Source organism: Cicer arietinum, chromosome 5 (genome assembly GCF_000331145.2).
Source record: "Cicer arietinum cultivar CDC Frontier isolate Library 1 chromosome 5, Cicar.CDCFrontier_v2.0, whole genome shotgun sequence".
NCBI classification, from domain to species: Eukaryota; Viridiplantae; Streptophyta; class Magnoliopsida; order Fabales; family Fabaceae; genus Cicer; species Cicer arietinum.
Genome location: NC_021164.2, coordinates 75,365,733 through 75,386,523, shown reverse-complemented (window position 1 = coordinate 75,386,523; position 20,791 = coordinate 75,365,733). Strand labels below are relative to the sequence as shown.

Here is a 20,791-nt window from a genome sequence, read left to right as displayed (position 1 = left end):
ATATAAATAACATACTATGTTGAATAATAAAAATAAAAATTCATTATTAAGTTACTTACTCATCTTTACACTTACGTAATTTATATATGTCATATCCATTATTTTAAAATTTCTTATTTCATCTAATCTAATTATTTAATTTTTTAATAATTATTGTTTTTATTTGTTTAAAATTAAAAGTATTAGAAAACGCTGTCTTACGAAAAAGAGTATAGAGACAGATTTCAAAAGAAATCACGTTTTTCAGACATTATAGTGAGAATCAGTTGATGGTAAATGAATCAATATATTATTTTTATATTTAATTGTAATAATAAATGAATATATTTAATAGGTTGTTAAATCGGTGGTTGCAACTTCATGTCCATATGAGAAGCAACAAACAACCGAAACTGTGGTGGAGGTGGTGCATCCCTTCGTATTCAAGAATAAGTGACGCTCAACTTGATGGCAATGTTGGTGGTGTAGTGACACCCAGAAATTAGATCATCTGATCCTGTAGAAAAACTTTCTCTCAATCTATTACCACGTTAAATATGTTCATTCTTCAAAATCATTAAGCATTTTGCTGTATAAGTTACACAAAACTAATAATTTATATAAATTTTGATGTATGAAGTGGCAAAATATTTTTTATTTTAGTACTATCACAAAATATTAAAGAAAAATAATTTTTTCATTACAAACAAAAAATTACAATACACATAAATAAAAGAATTATTTTCACGATTCAGTTAAAATGGAGATACTAAAATTGTAATTAAATTTAACAAAAATGACTGGTATAACTAAAACTAAAATATTATTAAAAGACCAAAACAGACCATAAAAAAATTAAAAGTAAATTGATAGATTGAAAGTATAATTTAGCAAGGTGTGGCACAAAACTAAAATGAGTAAGACCAATCGGGTGTTTCGTTTATTTATACTTGGGTGTTCGTTGTTTAATGAAAAAATGGATAGTATGTGAAAGTGCTGAACTGGGCCTTCTTTCTTGGAGTATTTCAAAATCGAACTCCGTCAAGAACAAAATCAGAAGTATCAGTGTTACTGTTTCGTTAACTTCGTACGAGTATATTCGAAAAAAGGAAAAATGTTGCTTCGGGGATTGCCATGGATGGCGGTTTCCGCTTCCGCACCATTTCCATTGCATTTTTTCACTCCCATCTCAAAACAACTCACCTTTTCCCCTTTATCCTTCTGCTCCACCTCCGACCTCCATCTCACTCAACAACCACAAATACCGGTAAGTCATTTTTCACGCCATTCCTAGGGTTAATTCATTCTATTATTTTTCCCTCAACAATTACTGATTTCGAATCTTCACTTGCAGATTATGAAACGGATAATCGTCATTCGCAGCTTTTGAAGCCCGGTCTTTATCTCGTAGGAACACCAATTGGAAATCTTGAAGACATCACCTTCAGGTAGGGAACATCTTTGTTTTCCTCTTTTTTCAGTTAATGCATTTAGGCATTGTTTGCATAAACAACTTAATTAAGCTCTTATAATATAAAAACTTATCATATAAATATAAGTGATTATATATATGTTATTTTTGTAGCAAAAGATAAATAATGTTAAATTGTTATCCCTATAAGTTTTAACTTGACAAAACCACAAATTTGGGACCTGAAATTGTGAAAGACGCTCAAATCAGGACATCGGTTGTTTTCATAGGCTCTATCAAACAGTTTCACGCGTGTTTATGCTATTAATAATATCAAATAAGACAATTGGAACATGTCCTGACCTGACGTCTGAAGCTAAATTTGATTTACACTGTTGTTCAGAGCTCTTCGTGTGCTAAACTCCGCAGATATCATACTGTCAGAAGACACAAGGCACTCTGGGAAATTGCTTCATTACTACAATATCAAAACACCCCTGGTAAGCCACTTCCTTTTCGCTCCACTCTCTCTGCAAACCTAGATCAACATATGTGATTGCTTTGCATAATTGCATTTTACATTTCTAATACTCATTTCTAGATATTCAGATGAGTTATCACAAGTTCAATGAAGCACAAAGGGAACAGCTTGTGCTCAGGAGGTTGAAACAAGGTGAGATTGTGGCACTTATAAGTGACGCTGGAACGCCGGGTATCAGTGATCCTGGTATGGAGTTGGTGAGTGTGCTGTTTATGTACTTATTTATTCTTATCCACACTTCTTTTTGTTTCGTAATAACTTTGTGTGTGGTGATATCAATGCAGGCCAAATTATGTGTTAGTGAAAATGTTCCCGTTGTTCCAATCCCAGGGCCCTGTGCTTTGGTATCAGCTCTTTCTGCCTCGGGGTTATCCACTGATGAATTTACATTTGTTAATTAATTGACTGAACCATATTGGTTGAATTTAGTTATAAACTTTTGCATTTATGGACCTAAACTGATTGCCTATCACATTTATTTCTCTAGTTGGTTTTCTTCCAAAACATTCGGGATCAAGAAGTAAAAGGCTCACGGCATCGGCACAGCAAACAGCAACACAAATATTTTATGTTCCTCCTCACAAGCTTTCTCAATTTCTTGAAGAGGGTTCGTCAATTTTTGGTGATACAAGGTACTGAGACTTCTCCTTACCTGTAATTGTGATGTTATAATTTATACTCTCTCTGTCTCACAATAACTGTGTTACACTTGTTTATTTCACATAAATTAAGAAAAAATTGTAAATGAAAGAAAACGAATAATAGTTTTACTAAATTACCCTTATTTAGAATTGATGTATTCATCAGTATCATAAAGCAAAATTGAATATAATGAGTTACTGACTTGAGAATGATGCACATAATATTACATTGATAACTGAAAATGAGATTCTTTTTGCAAATGTGACAATTCTTGTGAGATGGAGGGAGTAACTCATAATGCTTAATTTGATGAATAGAAGTACTATGCTCTCACTATTTTTTTATTTAATCAAATCCTTCTTGTTTCTCACTTTTATATTTTTCAGTTGGACAATCCATTGGTTTGTTTGTTCATTGGGGAAATATTAATCATGGACATAATCATAATCTGTTTGTTTGATTTGTCGTTCAACCCCACCTTGAATTTTATTCATCTCATGTATTAGTGCCTCAATATATTCGTTAGTGATACTCATGTTCATTAGTTATGAAGTATCTAGTCATAGATTGGTTGACTCTTCAATTTGATGATATCGCAGGAGATGTGTTATTGCTCGAGAAATGACCAAGTTTCATGAAGAGGTAATTCTTGCTTGCATCCTTCTGAAATCAATATTTGGTTGTTTTAAACCCAATTAGATAAGTTTAATTTCTTTAATTATATTATTTCTGTGATGGTTGCTACCAATTCTACTAGTACTTTTCACTTAACCAGTGGTAATAAGAAAAGAGGTCATTAATGTTTTGTTATATCAAGTTTATCGTAGCAATGGTGTGTTGTTATAGCCTTCTTTACCATCAAGTTACTATTTTTCTTATGAAATTTTTAGTTCATTTTAGGTCTTTCTAAAACTTTAACCATTTCTTAACTATGGTTGAAGGAAGACTTTGAGGTTATGGCTAGATTTATTTTCCGTGATTAGGAGGTTATGGGTTTTGGCCGCGAAATCATTCTCTTGTTAATGCAAGGTAGGTCTACCCACTCTTTTTCTTGGATTCTGTCATGATGGGAGCCTTCAGCACCAAATTTCCATTTTATTCCTTATTAATTATGGTCACTGCAGTCTGCCTGACTTCAGGATTTAACTTCAACAGCATATTCTCTAAAAGAATGGCTATGCTGGGGATTTGTGATATTGGGTTTGTAACTTCTTGGGTGTACAACATGGAGATTGTATGCTAGTCAGCAAATTGCAATGATTATGTTTGCTGAAATTTGTTACAACATGATGGCAAAGAAGAAGTCTCTAACAAGACACCATTATATGATAAACTTGATTTAATTCATGTCACAAGTTTGGACATATAGGAAGTCAAAACACTAATGATCTCTATGTTCTTATTTAATAGTGTTTCCAAGGATATCACTTTTTCTAATGATTTTTTAACTGACACTATGAACATAATCTATGTAGTTTTGGCGTGGTACTCTTGGTGAAGCCAACAAAGTATTTTCTATTCGTCAACCAAAGGGAGAACTTACCATATTGATTGAAGGGCAAGCAAATTCTAAAGTTGAGCCTCCGTCAGACATCCAACTTGAGAGTGAACTAAGAGAATTAATTGAAAATGGCGAGAGTCTTTCCACGGTAATATACACAGATTTCATTTTAGTTCTTGTAGAAGCTTGATGAAAAAATAATCAAATTATGGATATGATACTTCATGATTCAGCCAGTTCAAGTATTATTTATCTCTAGGTTGATTGATGCATGCAAACAAAGAATAATTTATTTCTAGGTTGATTGACTCATTCTTATTAATTGGGTGCAGTTCATGTTTTCATTTCAGCCTTTTTAGTGTGTTTGTTTGTTAATTTCAACTGCTGATGTATTATTAGGCTGTCAAATTGGTTATTGGAAAAACGTCAGTGAGTAGAAAAACTATTTACTCGCTTGCGTTAAGAAAGTTTGGGAAGCAACTTGAAGTGGAAGGCGATTCAAGTTAGTGGCAGATTCTTCCTGGAGGTAAGCCTGATATTTCTGCGCTGGTTTTTCATTTCATCCATTCCAACTTCTGTTGGTTATTGTCCCCTTAAAGCAAAACACACTCTGTAATTAAACAGAGACAGACATCATGTAAAACAATCGAAGTATTTGTTGCTCAATCCTTCAACTAGGATGACAATGGGCTTCCATCAAGTGGAATGGTTTACTAATGCTGCTGAACAACTACTGATCTTGAATGAGTTGGTTGTTGCACTAGCATGCACACTGTTGCCTTGGCTTCCCATGGCTCAAATCTTAAAGGCACACTCGGTTTATAGGGCAGCAAATTTGATTGTACAGACTTTGATCACTTGGGATGTTGAAGTAGATGTAGAAAAAGTGCCCTAGAATCGCGGCTCATATATTGATGAGAATCACATTTTCAAATGTCAAAGATACATAATTTTGTTGAATATATTGATGAAAAAAAACTGAAAGTATTTTACTTATTCAATATTTAAATTGGTTGACCATCATCATATAGCCAATTGTTTATGCTTTTACTTATATCTTGTGTTTGGAATGAAAAAACCTCGATTCTATGGCATTAGGTCTATTTCTACTAATGTAGGTGGATCAAGTAACAAGGATGGATTAATCTTCTATTCATTTGCTGATGAAAATGATATGGCTGAATTGAAATTACTTGCCTTCTCCATCGGTTCTGTTTCTGCAACTCAATCAGATTGTTCTGAACCACTGTTTTAGTTTGCTGCCCACCCTGTCATAATTGGACATAGACTGCATAGTTTTTTTTATTTCTGCTGGTGTCAAATGTGAATTTTAATCTAGTAAGAATTAATTTAGTCAATATTTTTTTGTTTGATAACCGACCTCTCCTAATAGGAGATTGTTACATTCGTTATTATAACAGATTCATGTGCATGGCTTCTTATTATAGTTCTTAATAAACTTTTTAGTAACACTTTTTGTGGCTCACTTTCCATGCTATCCCTTATCAATTGTTTTAGCATGTCAATCAATCCACCCCTAAAAGCAACAGTCTGCCACTATTTTAAACGAACAACCCTCAGGTAGCTCTTCGACATATTTCCTAAAGTCTTCATTTGTGATACCAGTATCAGTCTATCCATTCATATCCCCACAAAGAATGTATTCAGTATACCTGGTACCGTTATTCTAATTCGTGGCCTCCGTGGCCACAAAAGGAGAAATAAATTGTCTCCTAATTGAACTTACTTAGTTGAACATGATAGAGAAAATGTAGGCTTTGTCACAAAGGATTGACATACAAATGTTGTCAAGAAAAAGAGCAACGATTTTACTGAGAAATCCAAAATAATATATTAAAAAGAGTCTCACTGCTATAGTTGTGTCATTAGGAGATGTTAACACCTCCATTTCTTGTTTCATCTTTTTAGCCATTAGAGATGGAGGAGGCTAAAAGGGATTTTGCAGTGGGTTTAAACTACTCAACAATGGAAATGGTAAAATCTCCTTAACGACTTTGTCATAGTAATATAACTCTTTTTAATATATTATTTGGATCGGTCCTTTGTCAATCTCTGGTGATAAACATACAATATATGTATCCAGCTCAACCTATTAAGTTCAGTTGAAGTATGATTTTATTTTTTTTTTAGTTGTGGCCATTGAGGCCACAAACCAAATGCTAATAGAAGTACAAAATATAGTGAATACGTTGAGGGGATGTGAATGGACAAAATTCTGACTTAGGAAATATATTGACATTCTACAGGAGGGTTTTTTGGTTACAATGATGACAGACTATTGCTGTATGCGGTGGATTGATTGACATACTAAAACAATGATCGGGGATAACATGAAAGATGATCGATCGTACACAAAGTGAACCACATTTGTAGTTAACATTTTTATAGTTCTATTTCATTTATTTTAATGATTTTCTTTTATATCCCTTTTTCATTCAAAACTCTCCATATAAATTTATATATCAAAATGTCTTACTTTTTTTGACAGTGGGGAGGTCGCAAGACGGAGATGTGATCATCTGAAAATAAAAATAAAAGTATTTTAGTATGTAAATTTCAATGTTGGGTATAATTGAGAGTTTTAAATGAAAAAAGAATATAAAAAAAATGAGATATTTTTCTTTTATATTCTTTTTTCATTCAAAACTCTCAACTATACACGCATTATAGGCCCTTGAAGTTTCATTATAAAAAGCTAGCAGGCCGACAGCTGGAAGAATTGCCGGTATGTCAGAAGGCATCATCAAATGCATTGAGCCTTCTTTGTACATCCTTGATTTTCAAATATAAGAGTTTCTTTCATTGTGCAAAGACATACCATTCCGTTTCAATAAGAGCCACTAAATTTTTTTACCCAACTTTAACCATCCATGTTTCTGAAAAATGACGTGCCAGGAATACACTTCAAGACGAAAAAAGTTGTGTTTATATTTTAATGTATATTTCCAGGCTCCATTAAAATTGTCATATTTTTTTACATGTGTACTTTTAACTTTTAAACTGACTTTGGGTGGTGAGAAAGGTTGTACCTTATTTTTTATTGACACGTGTCAGTTTAATTAGATATTGTGCAAATACACGGTTGTGCGACCTGGTTGACACATACACTGTTCTTGCATACACTCTTTGCTTAAAACACTGTTTATTTGTGCGGTGAGAATGTAAACGTATGTCTAATGTGCTTTGGGACACAAGCCCAGCTATAGAAACTTCTATAAATTAATTTGACTCCTTTAAGGGTTATTGAATGTTGCTTTATTGATATATAATTTTTAAAATAATTGACCACATAACTTCTGTCACTAGATTTAATTTTTTGTCTTATTTTAAATATAAATAAATGTTAATAATTATTAAATTATGTTAGTTTTTTTTAGAATCGATCTTGTACCTTCAACGTCTCTTGATTTACCAATTGAACTACTTAGTGATACTAGATATACAGAAACTTCTATAACTTTCACTTGAAAAAAAAATAATTTTCACGACATATATATTACCAACTAATATCAAATATTTAAGCAACTCGATTGTCTAACACCTTTGTGAAATTATGTCCCTTTATATAATTAATCTCCATATTTTAAAATTTAGATATTTTTTTTTGTCTCTTTTATATTTTTTAACTAAAAAATATTATTGTTACATCGTAGTTTTTTAATTTAAAATTCATTAGGAGCGATTAAAATTATCAAATTTTAAAAAAAGTGCAATTAAATCAAAATAATATTAACTAATAAAAATATTTGAAAAGAACATAATTGTTGATAAAATTAATTTTGAGTTTAAATATCATAAACCGACAGTGTAAACAGTTTTATATTGTTAGTCAATCACAACCATCACGAATATGATTTTAGATGCAGTTAGAATAAAAATCAAATATTTTTAATAATCTAATGATTGAGATTGATTGATATTATAAAAACTTTTTACATTATCGACGTATATGATTTAAATTCATTAATTTTTTGTTTTTGTATTTATATCTATAATTCACGGTTGTAATAACGTAGTATTTTCTATTCAAAATTTGTTTGATAAGAAGTTTACTAATAGTGAATAAAAAATATAATTTTTTAATGGGAGATGCATTTTCAAAACTAAAAAGATAAATGAACATAAAGTAAAATGATAGTATATTTTCAAAAATAATAAAATACTATTTTTTTATAGTTTTATTATTTTCTAAAATATAAATAATAGTTCACTTAAAAAATTTATCATCTCTTTATTAATAAAACTAAAACTAACATAATTTTAAGAGATGAAAATAAGAAATATTTTGTAAAAATAAAATAATTTTTTTAGTTAAAAAATTAAACTGATATTAATAGCACATAAAAAATAAACATCTTTAAAAAATATACTATTGAGAAAATAAAAACTTATGCAGCAAGTCTATTTATTTTTTCCCTTTCTTTTGTGACACCTTCATTCGATTCAATTAAACCCTGTGTTAGCTAGGTCATCGAATTATATTCACTTTACCCTCTTTCTTCTTCATCTTCAAGTTTTTCTCTCAGTTCCTCTGTGAATCAAATCGGAATAATGGATCAAAACTTCGATTTCAACGCTCCCCATTCCATGGGAACCACTATCATCGGCGTTACCTACAACGGCGGCGTCGTTCTTGGAGCCGACTCCCGAACCAGCACTGGTATACTCATTCATTTTTTTAGCAAACCCTAATCATAATCAATTTATGTTAAACCATGCTTGTCTTAATAATGTTTACTTTCTCTCGCTTTCAGGAGTATATGTTGCCAATCGTGCATCCGACAAAATCACACAGCTCACTGATAATGTCTACGTTTGTCGCTCTGGATCGGTACTTTTCTTTCTTTCTCGAATACTACTCTTGCTATGCGGTTATGTATCTTTTTGCTCGTATTATCATTATTAGCTTGACTTGATATCCTGTTTATGTTAATTTGGATCTTTGCTTCCTATATTTGATGGAGTTATGCAGTTCATTTCTCACAATTTAGATTTTTCATTTTATTTTGCAAAATGGTTGTAACTATGGTTTTCTAAAGGTGGCAGTTGCTATCTTAAAAAATGGAAGAAAATTGAGCTTTTGGTTGTTTATTCTATAGTTATAATTCGGATTTAATTCATATGCACTGTCAATGTGTCAATCAATCACAATCATCCAATCTTTAAAAATGTTTGACTTTAATGATAACTAGTTCTAAAGTCACATATATATGGTTGGTTGGGATTTGTTGACGGTGTATCAAAATTATACTTTGATAATTCTTTTTGGTTGTTCTAGCCATAATACTGTGTTCTTTTTTCAGGCTGCAGATTCTCAGGTTGTCTCTGACTATGTGCGCTACTTTCTCCATCAACACACGTAAGTGGTCTTAGTTAATTGTGTATAGTCTAATCAGATATTTTCTTTTGTTATATGATGTTTTAGACTATGATCTTCACATCACTGTTAATTTTCATTTAATGTAGGATTCAGCTCGGACAACCTGCGACAGTCAAGGTTGCTGCAAACCTTGTTCGGCTTCTCGCATATAACAACAAGGTGTGACTTTGTGGCTTTTTCTTGTTAATTAGAGTGGTATAGTTGAGTTTTCATCTATAATGCTAGTTTCAATTCTAAATAGTAGATACTACTCGATTAGATTATGCTATGCTTCTCCAAAAGCTAGAAATCAAACTTCGCATTAGATTGCAAGAGAACTCCGTTATCTGTTAAAGGCTTTGTCCTATATCTTTCTTTTTCAAGTGAATCTTTATTAATATGATGTTTATAATAGGAATTGAATTCTAGGTTCTTTTGCCATTTAACTATTTCTCCTTGTTTCATATTAGAAATTGATAAATTTGAAGTGAGCGGAATTCAAGCATGCTGATGGTTTGAACATTAAAAATTGGTTTTAATTTTTAACATTTCATTGGCCTGAGTTCCATTTGCAAAAGCAATGAGCATTAGGTACACCTGTGCTTGATAAAAAAAACTATTTGATATTATGTCCGCACGATAGATAAATCTATTGTTTCTAACTAATGATATATATGTGTGTCTATAAGTAATATAAATCTATTCTCATTGCAGAATTTCTTACAAACTGGGTTAATTGTTGGTGGTTGGGACAAGTATGAAGGTGGTCAGATTTATGGAGTTCCTCTAGGTGGAACAATTGTACAACAACCTTTTGCTATTGGAGGTATTTGACCGTTAAAATATGTTTTATAAATACAATCTCTATTGCGATTTCTTATTCATGTTCAGCTATAGATGTGTGTCCTGTATACATATGTTTCATGTCACTTGCTAAGTGTATTCCTTGATATTATGATCTGACATCTGGAAGATCTATTTTTTTATCCCAAGAATCAGTGATGCAAGGAAAACCTTTTTTTAAAGTTGATCTAGATCATCTATAGACTTCAGAAACTTGTAGAAATAAAAGATGGAAGATTAAATAAAACCCAAGTAATTGCTAGTAGGTTGCTCTCTCTATCGGTCTAATGTGGATGAAAAAGTAAAACGGAAATTTTGTCTGAAGTTACTTTGGAATTGTTTTATGATGAGAACCTGAAATTTTTTTCCCATATCAGCATGTATCTCTTTTATATCAGAGTTATTGGAGCCTAAAAAATATTTATACGTAGTTATATTGATTTGGAAAATGAACATGAGTGGTTCATAGAGAGGTTTTCTTGAAGGCTTTAGTGAAGAAAGCCTAGACATGAGCTCAGAACTTTGGGTTGCTTATATCTAGCCAGTTAAAGATAGTAGTACAATTCAAGGGGACCACGACTAATGTGAGGATACAAATGGTTTCTCTATAACTATAGGTTTGCACGAAAGGTCAATTTTTTCCATTTATTTATGTGGCTGACTCAACTTCATAGGAAAAGGCTTTAGTTGTTGTGAGGCTTGTAAAATGGTTGGTTCTTCCATTGGGAAGGTTGAATGTGAATCTGTTAAGGCTTTGATGATTTGCTTGTCACATTACTGGTCTCGCTGGTCAATTTGGAATAGCCTAGATCACTGATCTGTGCAAATTTTATACGAATGTAGTCTATATACATCATTACATCTTATTCTTTTTAAATTTTCATTGCTAGCCTTTAACTTTATCCTTGGGGTGCATTATTTTCTTTTATAAAGCTATGGTTTACATGAGTTGTATCTTGCAGGATCTGGGTCCAGTTACTTATATGGATTTTTTGACCAAGCTTGGAAAGATGGAATGACCAAGGACGAAGCTGAGGTATGTGTCTCGATTCTTGCTAAATGAGGTGTCTGTAAGTGACTTGGTGGGAGTTAGTTATGATGGCTGAGATAGATAGAAGAAATAAGACATGAGTAGGAGCCTGAGATGAGGAGGAGGTATCTGTAGTCATTTAAGTGTGGGTTGGCTATTTTATTATCATATTTATATAAAAGGAGATTCATTTTTCTTTCTTGTGCCAACAAGATTGTAGTGAATGTAAGGTTTTGGGGGATCTGATCTGGTTTTTCTTGTTATGGTAACATTTTTCTTCAGACATGGACAGGCAAAAAAATTCTGAGCATGGTTTTTGGGGGCGGGATTTCTATCTCAATCCTTACTTTTAACAGTATTTTTTTATGTACGGCAGGAACTAGTCAAAAAGGCAGTTTCACTTGCCATTGCTCGTGACGGTGCTAGTGGAGGAGTTGTCCGAACAGTCATAGTAAGACATCATGTTCAATGATTTGTGTTTTAAAGGCCAGATTCATACGTTAAATGTGCACATTAATTGATGATACCATTTGATTTTGAATCCCTTGCAGATAAACTCAGAGGGAGTGACCAGGAATTTCTACCCTGGAGATCAACTGCCGATATGGCACGACGAACTGGAGTCTCATAACTCATTGCTAGACATTCTTGGTGCCCCAGAGCCAATGAACATATGAAGTTGGGACTAAAGAGTCATCGGCTAGATTATATCCCGCGCTGTCAGCCCTTTCTGTGAACTATTTTATCGAATTTGTGTAATCGTTATATTGTTCGGTTAGATATTGGTTGTTATTATATATCCTCATGTTGTGTACTATGGAATGCTTTATTTCATTACATGTGCTCCGAATCAACCGATGTTACTTTTTCTTTTTTCGTCTTGGCAGCAGCAGTAATAAGTAGTGCAATTTATTGCGTGAAAAATATCACCTTTTTAATACTATCACTGGACGTTTTCTCTAATCTCATAGTTATAATGAGAGCAAAAAAGTAGTCGAAGTAACTATTCATCATAGCCATATTTGAGATTTCAATTATTAGTGTAGTTAATGAGTAAATGATAAGAAAATATTTTCATTATATTACCATAATATTAAAAAATTGTTTTCTAGAAATGATTTGTTCTCCTGTTTTGACCTGACTTAATAGAAGCCATTCACTAACATATGTATGTCAATATATAACTTATATTATAAAATCACTTCTACCTCCTAGAAAATTGAACCTAGAAATAAAATCACTTATACCTCCTGGCAAATTGAATCTTTCTAGATTGCATTTAGTTGAACCAAATAAAGCATATAGAAGTCTTGTTGTACTCAGTTATTTTTCTCAACTTATAAAATTATTTTTAAAAGGTTATTAATATAAACTAAAAAATAATTTATAGACATTTTCAAAAAGTTTCAGAAGTATCTCACTAGATAAACTCTAATCTTTAAAAAATGTATGTATCACTTTTTATAGTTTCCCTCAGTGAAAATGAAAGTAAAATTAGAAATTTTATATCGAAAACAACAAATTTTAAAATTAAGAAAAATAAAAAAGACAAGTTTTTGATGCATTTTTGAATTAAAAATTGATATATTTTAGTTAATCAAGAATGGCACGTGTCATGTATCTTATACATAAGCGCAGAATTGTAGTTTGATTGAATGCGTGAAGTGTGAAGGGAGTGAGTGGAGTTGTGCCATAGAGAAGAAAGATGAGCGTGGTGGCGAATAGTGTGATTACTCAGAATCAGAATAAGAATCATAACGTGTTTGTGTATGGTAGCCTCCTTGCGGATGAGGTTGTCCGTGCCCTCTTGAATCGCGTCCCTCCATCCGCACCTGCTACCCTCCCCGATTTGTTAGTTCTTACTCTCTCACTCTCTTCATTCATTCATTCATTCATTCGTCAATCAATTCTTCTTCTTATTTTATTTCACTAATGCAGCCATAGATTTAAGATCAAAGGTCGCGTTTATCCTGCTATCCTCCCCGTCCAGTCTAAAAATGTCACCGGCAGGGTAAGTAGTATTATTAACAATTCTTGATTACTATTCCATTCGATTTAAATTAATCAATTTATTAACTCTTTGCTCAGGTCCTTCTTGGCATCTCAGGATTGGAACTCCATATTTTAGATGAATTTGAAGATGTTGAATATATTAGAACTGACGTTCAGGTTTCCTTTTTGGAGCCCAATTCTCAAAACTTGCCGGTTCAAGCTTATGTTTGGAGCAATCCAAATGATCCTGATTTGTATTCCCACTGGGATTTTGAGGTTTCTTTCTTATTTTCATCTCCCAAACTAAACCATTAAATATGTTATTATTATTATTTATTACTTCGTTTTTTTCTTCATATGTTGGAAACGTTACTTCATCATTTGCCTGCAAAATTGCTAATTAGTATTACTTAAGCCTCTTTTCATGGTTGCATTATTAAGAACTTTGTTTCCATAAATTTGGTGACACATATTTTACAGGCCAGATGATGTGACTCTTTTTGTCTAAAAACTTTATGTTTAGTAATCAGTGACACATAATAATAATTATAATAATAATTGAAGTTCCTTGATTGATGAATATACCTTATGGCCACTTTTCTTCTGAACACTAAATAAAAAGTGAATGGCTTTGTATTAGTTTGTATTTTGAAGCCTATGGAAACACAATTTAAATGCTTTGAGTATGTAAATTCTTCATAAAAAATAGTCTGTCCTGTTTTTCAAGTCCATTGGCTCATTTTTTGTTTTGTTTTGCAATGTGGTTAAGGAGGGAATTAACTTACTGGATATCATTTGATTATAGTAATGTTCAAACATACTCCCTTTATTTAGTCTGATTTTAAATATAAACAAAAAATCAAGTATATTTAATCTAAATTTAAATTAAATATATTTGACTTTTTTCTTATTTGTAAGACCGGAGGGAGTATCATTCAAGAAGGCCTTGTTGCAGATATGATTATTGTCTTTGCATTGCATACTGAATACAAGCTTATTTTTGATATGCCTCCTGCATAATTTGTGCGAATGTCCTTAATCTTCACATGCTCCTTTAATTTATTCATTTCAAATTCTAGATTCAAATTTAAATCTATTTCCATGCATTCCTCCCTATTCAAGAAGTATGTTCTTATTATATTTCTGTTGTTTTGAACTGGAAGGAATGGAAAAATGTTCACATGAATGATTTCGTCAAGATGACTGATGGCTTCGTGAAACAGTTGGAATTGCCAGAATCAAAGCCAAGAGTTCAGACTTATGAATCCTTCTACAAGCAAGAAAACGATAAGCCACTTGACCCTTGATGTTTACAGCTTGTAAAAACTCTGCATTATGTTTATTGTGAAGTATTGTATGATTTCACCAAGAATCATACTATTACTCTTGACAATTATCAGTTTCTCTCCTAATAATTCATCTAATGTTTTTAATAAGCATAAGCATATTAATGCTTTTTTACAATGACAAGGTAGTGATGTATTTATGATCAAATTCTTTTTGTTTTTTATAAAAAGTAATTGACATCTAAAGCATCACTATAGTTACTTTGCTGCAAAGACATCTAATGTTTATTTACTATAATACTAGCAAATAAACACACCAGAATTATATTATTTATAATAAAGGAAAAGAAAAGATGGGTGGACATAAAACCTACCCAAATGGGAGAAAGTCCTCCCTAATAAAATAATGATCAAATTCTGATTATTCCTTAGAGCCTCATTTATGAACCCCTTCTCACGTGCTTTTATTAAAGTTTAGAATACAAGAACAAGACTACAACGTGTCACTCAGAGGGAGATTATGTAGGCATATCTTCTTCATTCCTTATAGTATTTGATTCCATACTTCATCCTCTGTTTCCGTCATTGACCCATTCATTCTTCTGTTATTTTATTTATCTATCAAGTAATCTTTATGTGCAAGAAAAGTGAGTAGTCAAAAAATACATTTAATATGTACTAGGTGTTCTTATAATGTTCACGAAAGTATATAGTGTAAAAAATAGATATCTTGTCATAAATTTCTTACATCAGTTTTCTCTATAGGTCTATTGGATGAATGAAGTCAAAAGGTAATATATAAACATTTTAAATGTGAGATATTTGATAATAAAAGTATGAGAAGAATGAATCGTCATAAAAGTCATGAATACATTATGAATAATTAAGATTATTAAAACAAAAAATTATGTAACTTTTTTAAATAGACAATTTAATGTATGGTCAAAATTTAATATTTCTACCCTCTCTTTCATTTTAAAATTCATCTCACTTTATATACAATATACAAATCCAAAATGAACTCGTCTGAACACGTGATGAAAACATTGTGGATGAAAAATCCAAGAGAAAGTAGGTAGAAGACAATTAATAATCCGAACACGTGATGAAAACATTGCGAATTAGTACTTGGGATGAAAAATACTCGAGAGAAAGTAGGTAGAAGACAATTAATAATTTCCTAATTCGCGAATAAATGTCACAGTGATGGTCCTAAGCCAGAGGAAACAAGTAACAACTGATAACTGAAGAAACTGTAATGAGTTAAGATCCTCTCCGACCATTATTTTTTAAGAGTTTTGTGATGTATAAAAATATTTAGAGATCCTCTCCATTTTCTTTAAAGAGTTTTGTGGTGTATAAAAAATTGCTAATGTTAATGATATCCGAAATTCATGTGTCATTCAGCTAAAGTTTTGATGTGAATATGTGGCATTCATTCACTTGTGGGCTGTGGCTACTAATTTTGCAAAGCACAAATTTCTAATATTGATGTATCCAATTCATGTGTGATTCAGCTAGTCTTGCTGTGAATATGTGACATTTCATTCACCCGTTGGTGTACTAAGGGGCCGTTTATTATACTGTTTTCATTTTCTTAGTTAATTTAGATTTTCATTAACTTATGTCCATGACAAATTTATTTCAAGAGTCTATGTAAAAATAACATTTTGACAAAGTAAAAAACCCCTAATTTTGCAACTCTTCTATTTCCTGTCCTGCCACTTGAAGATTTTTTTACATCAATCCTATATTTATTTATGTATTTTGGTAGGTAATTTAGAGAAAAGGGAGACAAAAACAACATCCCTATTAAGGGAGGAAACATTACTGCATCACATTCACATATCTTTTCTAACACAAATCACATTCACATATCTTAAACAAGAGGAAATACTTTAGCTACAAAAGAGATAGTGATTTATTAATTAACTAACATAATGCTTACACAAATAAGACGAACTATTTAACTCCAAAAACATAGGAAATATTACAAAAAAAAAAAAAAAAACAGCAGAATAACATAGAACACAATAAATTAAAAAGATACAAACAGAGAAGGTGACATTAAATGCATGAAGTGAACATGCAAATGGTAAAGGGTAGAAGCCAAATCAACCATTATTAATAAGACCCTTGTGTAGCCTCTTGTACTCTACCCTGAGCATAATTTCCATATTCCTTAGCCCTTTCCTTCACATCTCTAGCCTTATCAGTAATCATCCCTTTAGCATAATCAAGAGTATCCGAACCAGCAGGACGATTACCAGAGACATAGTTGTATATCCATGACAATGCAGCTATAGCAGCCACACCACAACCACCAGAGAACAAAAATCCACCAGCAATGAGAGATAGGATTATAGCAGCTGGAACTAAGATAGGACTGAAGAGAACAAGAAGAGGGGTTGCAATGATTAAGCCTATGACAGTTCCAACAAGGATTAGTCCAGACAAGAACAAAAGTGAGACACCAATGGTAGCAGCTGTCAAGAATTTCACAGTTTGGCGTGAAGGTTGGTTGATGTTGGGATCATAGGATCCTCCATATGTGTAGGATCCTGTTGTTCTTGGTTGATCAACCATGGTGGTAAGACAAATTCAGATATAAAAAAAGTTGAATATTTGTGATTGTTTTGTTGTGTTGAGTTGTGTGTGAGAGAAGAGATAGTATATATCATTATTATAAGGGGAACCGGTGGCAGATTACTTGGCAAAAGATGAAGATGCATTGCATGTCGTGTCGACATTGCATGAAACTGAGTAGCATAAGAAGCAACACCTGTCCCCTTAAATGACTAGTGTCTCTGCAAACACTACTCAAAAAGCATCACTATGTGATTATGAAAATGAAACCAGGGGATATATAAGTTAAATTTAGATGATTCTATTGCATAATTTATTAACATAACGATTACTGAGTTGCATTTATGCTGGTCAAATGCTTGGTTTAATAGTAAATTATGATTATGATGTTAAAATTATCTAAAACAAAGAACTGGATTAAGTGTTTAATGAGTTATAATTAGAATGAATTGTTTGGTTAAACATAAATTTGAATTCTAAATATAATAATAATCTTTAATCAAATTTTATTTAGCTGTAAAATTATCATAATTTCATTTCCTATCTCTTATCAATAGGTGAACTAACAAAAAATAATAAAATTAATTGGAGAATCAATTAATTATTATTTTAAAAAATTATAGTTGATTTTTCAAAATTATAATTGATTTTTTTAAAAAAAGGTGTTCTAGTATTCAATCAAGATTTAATTGAAATACACTTTGTGGTATTCAGTTAAGATACTTTGAACTTTTTAATTATATAGTTGAAATTTAATAGTACTTAATCGAGAATTTTTATTTGAAAAAAGTCTTCTGATATTTAATTTTTATTTTTTAATTTTGATAGATTAATTTTTATATATTAAAGTTTGGTGTATTTTGAGTAGTAAAAAGTATTTTTTTTCCTCATAATTTTTTTTACATATTTTCAATTTTTTATCACATGATTTTAGTGTATTTAGTTTTATTGATTTTTATGTGAAAAAGTAAATATAATTATTAATTCACTTTTAATTATAATAATTATCTCTCCACAATGATAAAAAAAACTAATACAAGTAAAAATATTTTTAAAATAATATTATTAAATGTGTATAGATTAATTAACATTTACTTACATTTGAGTATAACAATTAATATATCTACTTTTTGCTAATTGAAACCAAAGAGATTAGTTATCTGTTTCTTAAATTCTCAAATAAATTGCAAAGTATAACTACTTTTTGCTAATTGAAACTAAAGAAATTAGTTATCTATTTCTTAAATTTGAGAGAATACATTGCTAAGACTCAAAAAAGAATTTCAGTGCCGAAATATTGATTTAGTTATGATACTTCACTTCAATGTGTGATATATTCTACATATCTAAGAAAAATGTGATCAAAATAATACCAACATCTAAAGAAAATTGTATTGATTGTATATTTTTTTATTCAACCTTGTTATTATTTATTGTCTATTTTATTTGACTCTTGTAACTTTAAACATTTGCTAAAAAAACTAATAAATTATTTAAAATTGTATAAATTCGTAAAAACATTTCAAATTCTATGAATTGATTTAATATCCACACTACGAAATTTTCAGTTTCAAAATATTTTAAAATCTAAACTTCAAAATCCTGAGTGTGAGTCTTTTTCAAAAATTAATGTAGATATTGCAGAGGCCAAACCTAACATTTAAAGCGAGGGGCTAAATTTGTGATGCCATTGTATTGACTATTGAGTTTAATTTCATTTGTCCAAATTTTGGAATAAATTTTCTTAGGAGACAAGCAATTAGTGCGACCCATGAATTTGTCAGGGAAGCAAGCAGTACACATAACTAGTTACTGCCATTCTTTTTTTACCAACTCCTCCTTGTATTGATGCTATTATTATTATGAACATTAAATATGCCTAAAGAAAAATACAAAATTGAGGCTCATAGTATAACATCGACTCGTCATAACTCATAATTCATACTTTATGGAATACAAAAGAAATTATTTATAACATTTTTCACTTTCTATTTTAATATTGTTTTCTTATTAGGCATGCTTTCCTATAAGTTATCTCTTTAGTCCAATTTGTGCTCAAAATTTCTGTGTGCAAAAGCATAAAATAAGTCAATCTCTCTTCTCTTTGGTTCATGTTATTACATTTGTTTAAAATTGTTAATTAACTAATTTGTAGCTCTAGTTGTAACTAGGAACAGGCTTAATATAAACCTTAACAACTGTGAAAACTTGGGGACTTAGTTCAGTTGTTCTGCTAATGCTCCCACTATATACACAATGTTTCTCTAAAACTACCTGAAACACCTACCAAACTGAGGTTGCAACCATGATTTTGCTATCTTCTTCTTCTTCATTCTTCGTTTTCCTCGTGGTCTTGTCGACCTTTCATGCTTTTCTGCAAAACAATCTTCATAAATAAATCACCTTTAACTTTAAATGTATCGATTTTAACGTCACAATTACATTTAAATCTTCTATCTTATTTATTCTTTATGATTGAATGTAGTATCATACAAATTAAATATTAAATTATTATCAATATAAATATTTTTTAAATTATATATTCATATGGCAACTCAAGATTACAAGTAAATATTTGATTTGGTACCTCTATTTTATTTTTTGCATTTTAAAATGCTAATGTCATTATTTTTTTATACATAATTTGTTAAAAATCCTAGGTTAAACTCTCAAATCTTCGATTTTTAATGTATTCTTTCAAAATAAATAAATATATATGTATGACCGTGCTCCCTCTCAAATTGGATTCTTATTTTTTCACTCCAATAACTCAAATTAATAAATCTTAATTTATATTTAATGTTTTAAATTTCAAGCAAACTGAATATATTATTGTATGGAAGATGATAAGCAGAGTTTGTAAGATTTATGGGTCACATATGTAATTAATTAATAAAGTGTGTTAGGGTCATTATATAATTAGCCAATAAACTGGGGGTCAAATAATATATAATAGTTTATGGCTAAAGAGCATAATAGTTATGAAAATTAATAGTGTAGATACCGGGCAGTTTCTAATTTAATGAGGGGCTGAATTGGAAATACTGCAATTTGGGATATAACTAATAATAGTTATATATAGGGGTAATGGTCCCCAAGGCAAACACAACAAGACTATTCAGTTTCAAAACCCTAAAGGAGAAAATTCTCTGGTTCTCTCTATCCCCATCAAGAGAGCAAGGTCTTCAGGGTGTTTTGCTGAGGAAGATCACCCAACCCATTGGCTCTATCATCATCATCCCAGGATTTCATTAATGGCAATTCCCACAGGTACGCTTCCGCCTTTGGCTATTCATCATGTAATTGACATGGATTGTTGAGCACAACGTTAGTAAGGTTTTTCCAACAATTGGTATCAGAGCATGTAGTTTCTTGTTCTTTGTAATTTGGGAATTTGGGAATTTTGATATATATATATTATGGAATCCATATTTTTAACGTGTTTGAAAAATTAGGGTTTGTAATTTGGGAATTTTGATATATATATTATGGAATTCATATTTTTAACGTGTTTGAAAAATTAGGGTTTGTAATTTGGGAATTTTGATATATATATATTTATATTATGGAATCCATATTTTTCTTTGTTTCCGGTTATAA

General features: G+C 31.0%; 4 protein-coding genes across 4 annotated transcripts; 3 read left to right on the top strand and 1 right to left on the bottom strand.

The window, feature by feature from the left end:
- The first annotated feature begins 856 nt into the window (after positions 1–856).
- On the top strand, positions 857–5,100 carry LOC101515441 (uncharacterized). The gene is made up of 10 exons (XM_073369293.1): positions 857–1,246; positions 1,334–1,427; positions 1,794–1,890; positions 2,000–2,128; positions 2,216–2,323; positions 2,418–2,563; positions 3,173–3,215; positions 4,049–4,222; positions 4,474–4,600; positions 4,699–5,100. The coding sequence occupies exons 1-9, from the start codon at positions 1,114–1,116 to the stop codon at positions 4,579–4,581; spliced, it is 1,032 nt and encodes a 343-aa protein (XP_073225394.1). The 5' UTR covers positions 857–1,113; the 3' UTR covers positions 4,582–4,600; positions 4,699–5,100.
- Positions 5,101–8,519: 3,419 nt separating this feature from the next.
- On the top strand, positions 8,520–12,203 carry LOC101515773 (proteasome subunit beta type-6). The gene is made up of 8 exons (XM_004501157.4): positions 8,520–8,755; positions 8,850–8,926; positions 9,399–9,454; positions 9,562–9,634; positions 10,169–10,280; positions 11,260–11,333; positions 11,704–11,778; positions 11,879–12,203. Exons 1-8 carry the CDS (start codon positions 8,647–8,649, stop codon positions 12,002–12,004), a joined length of 702 nt encoding a protein of 233 aa, XP_004501214.1. The 5' UTR covers positions 8,520–8,646; the 3' UTR covers positions 12,005–12,203.
- A 768-nt stretch (positions 12,204–12,971) lies between these two features.
- On the top strand, positions 12,972–14,878 carry LOC101488531 (AIG2-like protein D). The gene is made up of 4 exons (XM_004501158.4): positions 12,972–13,178; positions 13,266–13,338; positions 13,416–13,595; positions 14,483–14,878. The coding sequence occupies exons 1-4, from the start codon at positions 13,033–13,035 to the stop codon at positions 14,624–14,626; spliced, it is 543 nt and encodes a 180-aa protein (XP_004501215.2). The 5' UTR covers positions 12,972–13,032; the 3' UTR covers positions 14,627–14,878.
- A 1,624-nt stretch (positions 14,879–16,502) lies between these two features.
- On the bottom strand, positions 16,503–17,270 carry LOC101488878 (oleosin Ara h 15.0101-like). The gene has a single exon (XM_004501159.4). The coding sequence runs from the start codon at positions 17,189–17,191 to the stop codon at positions 16,730–16,732; it is 462 nt and encodes a 153-aa protein (XP_004501216.1). The 5' UTR covers positions 17,192–17,270; the 3' UTR covers positions 16,503–16,729.
- Positions 17,271–20,791: the final 3,521 nt, after the last annotated feature.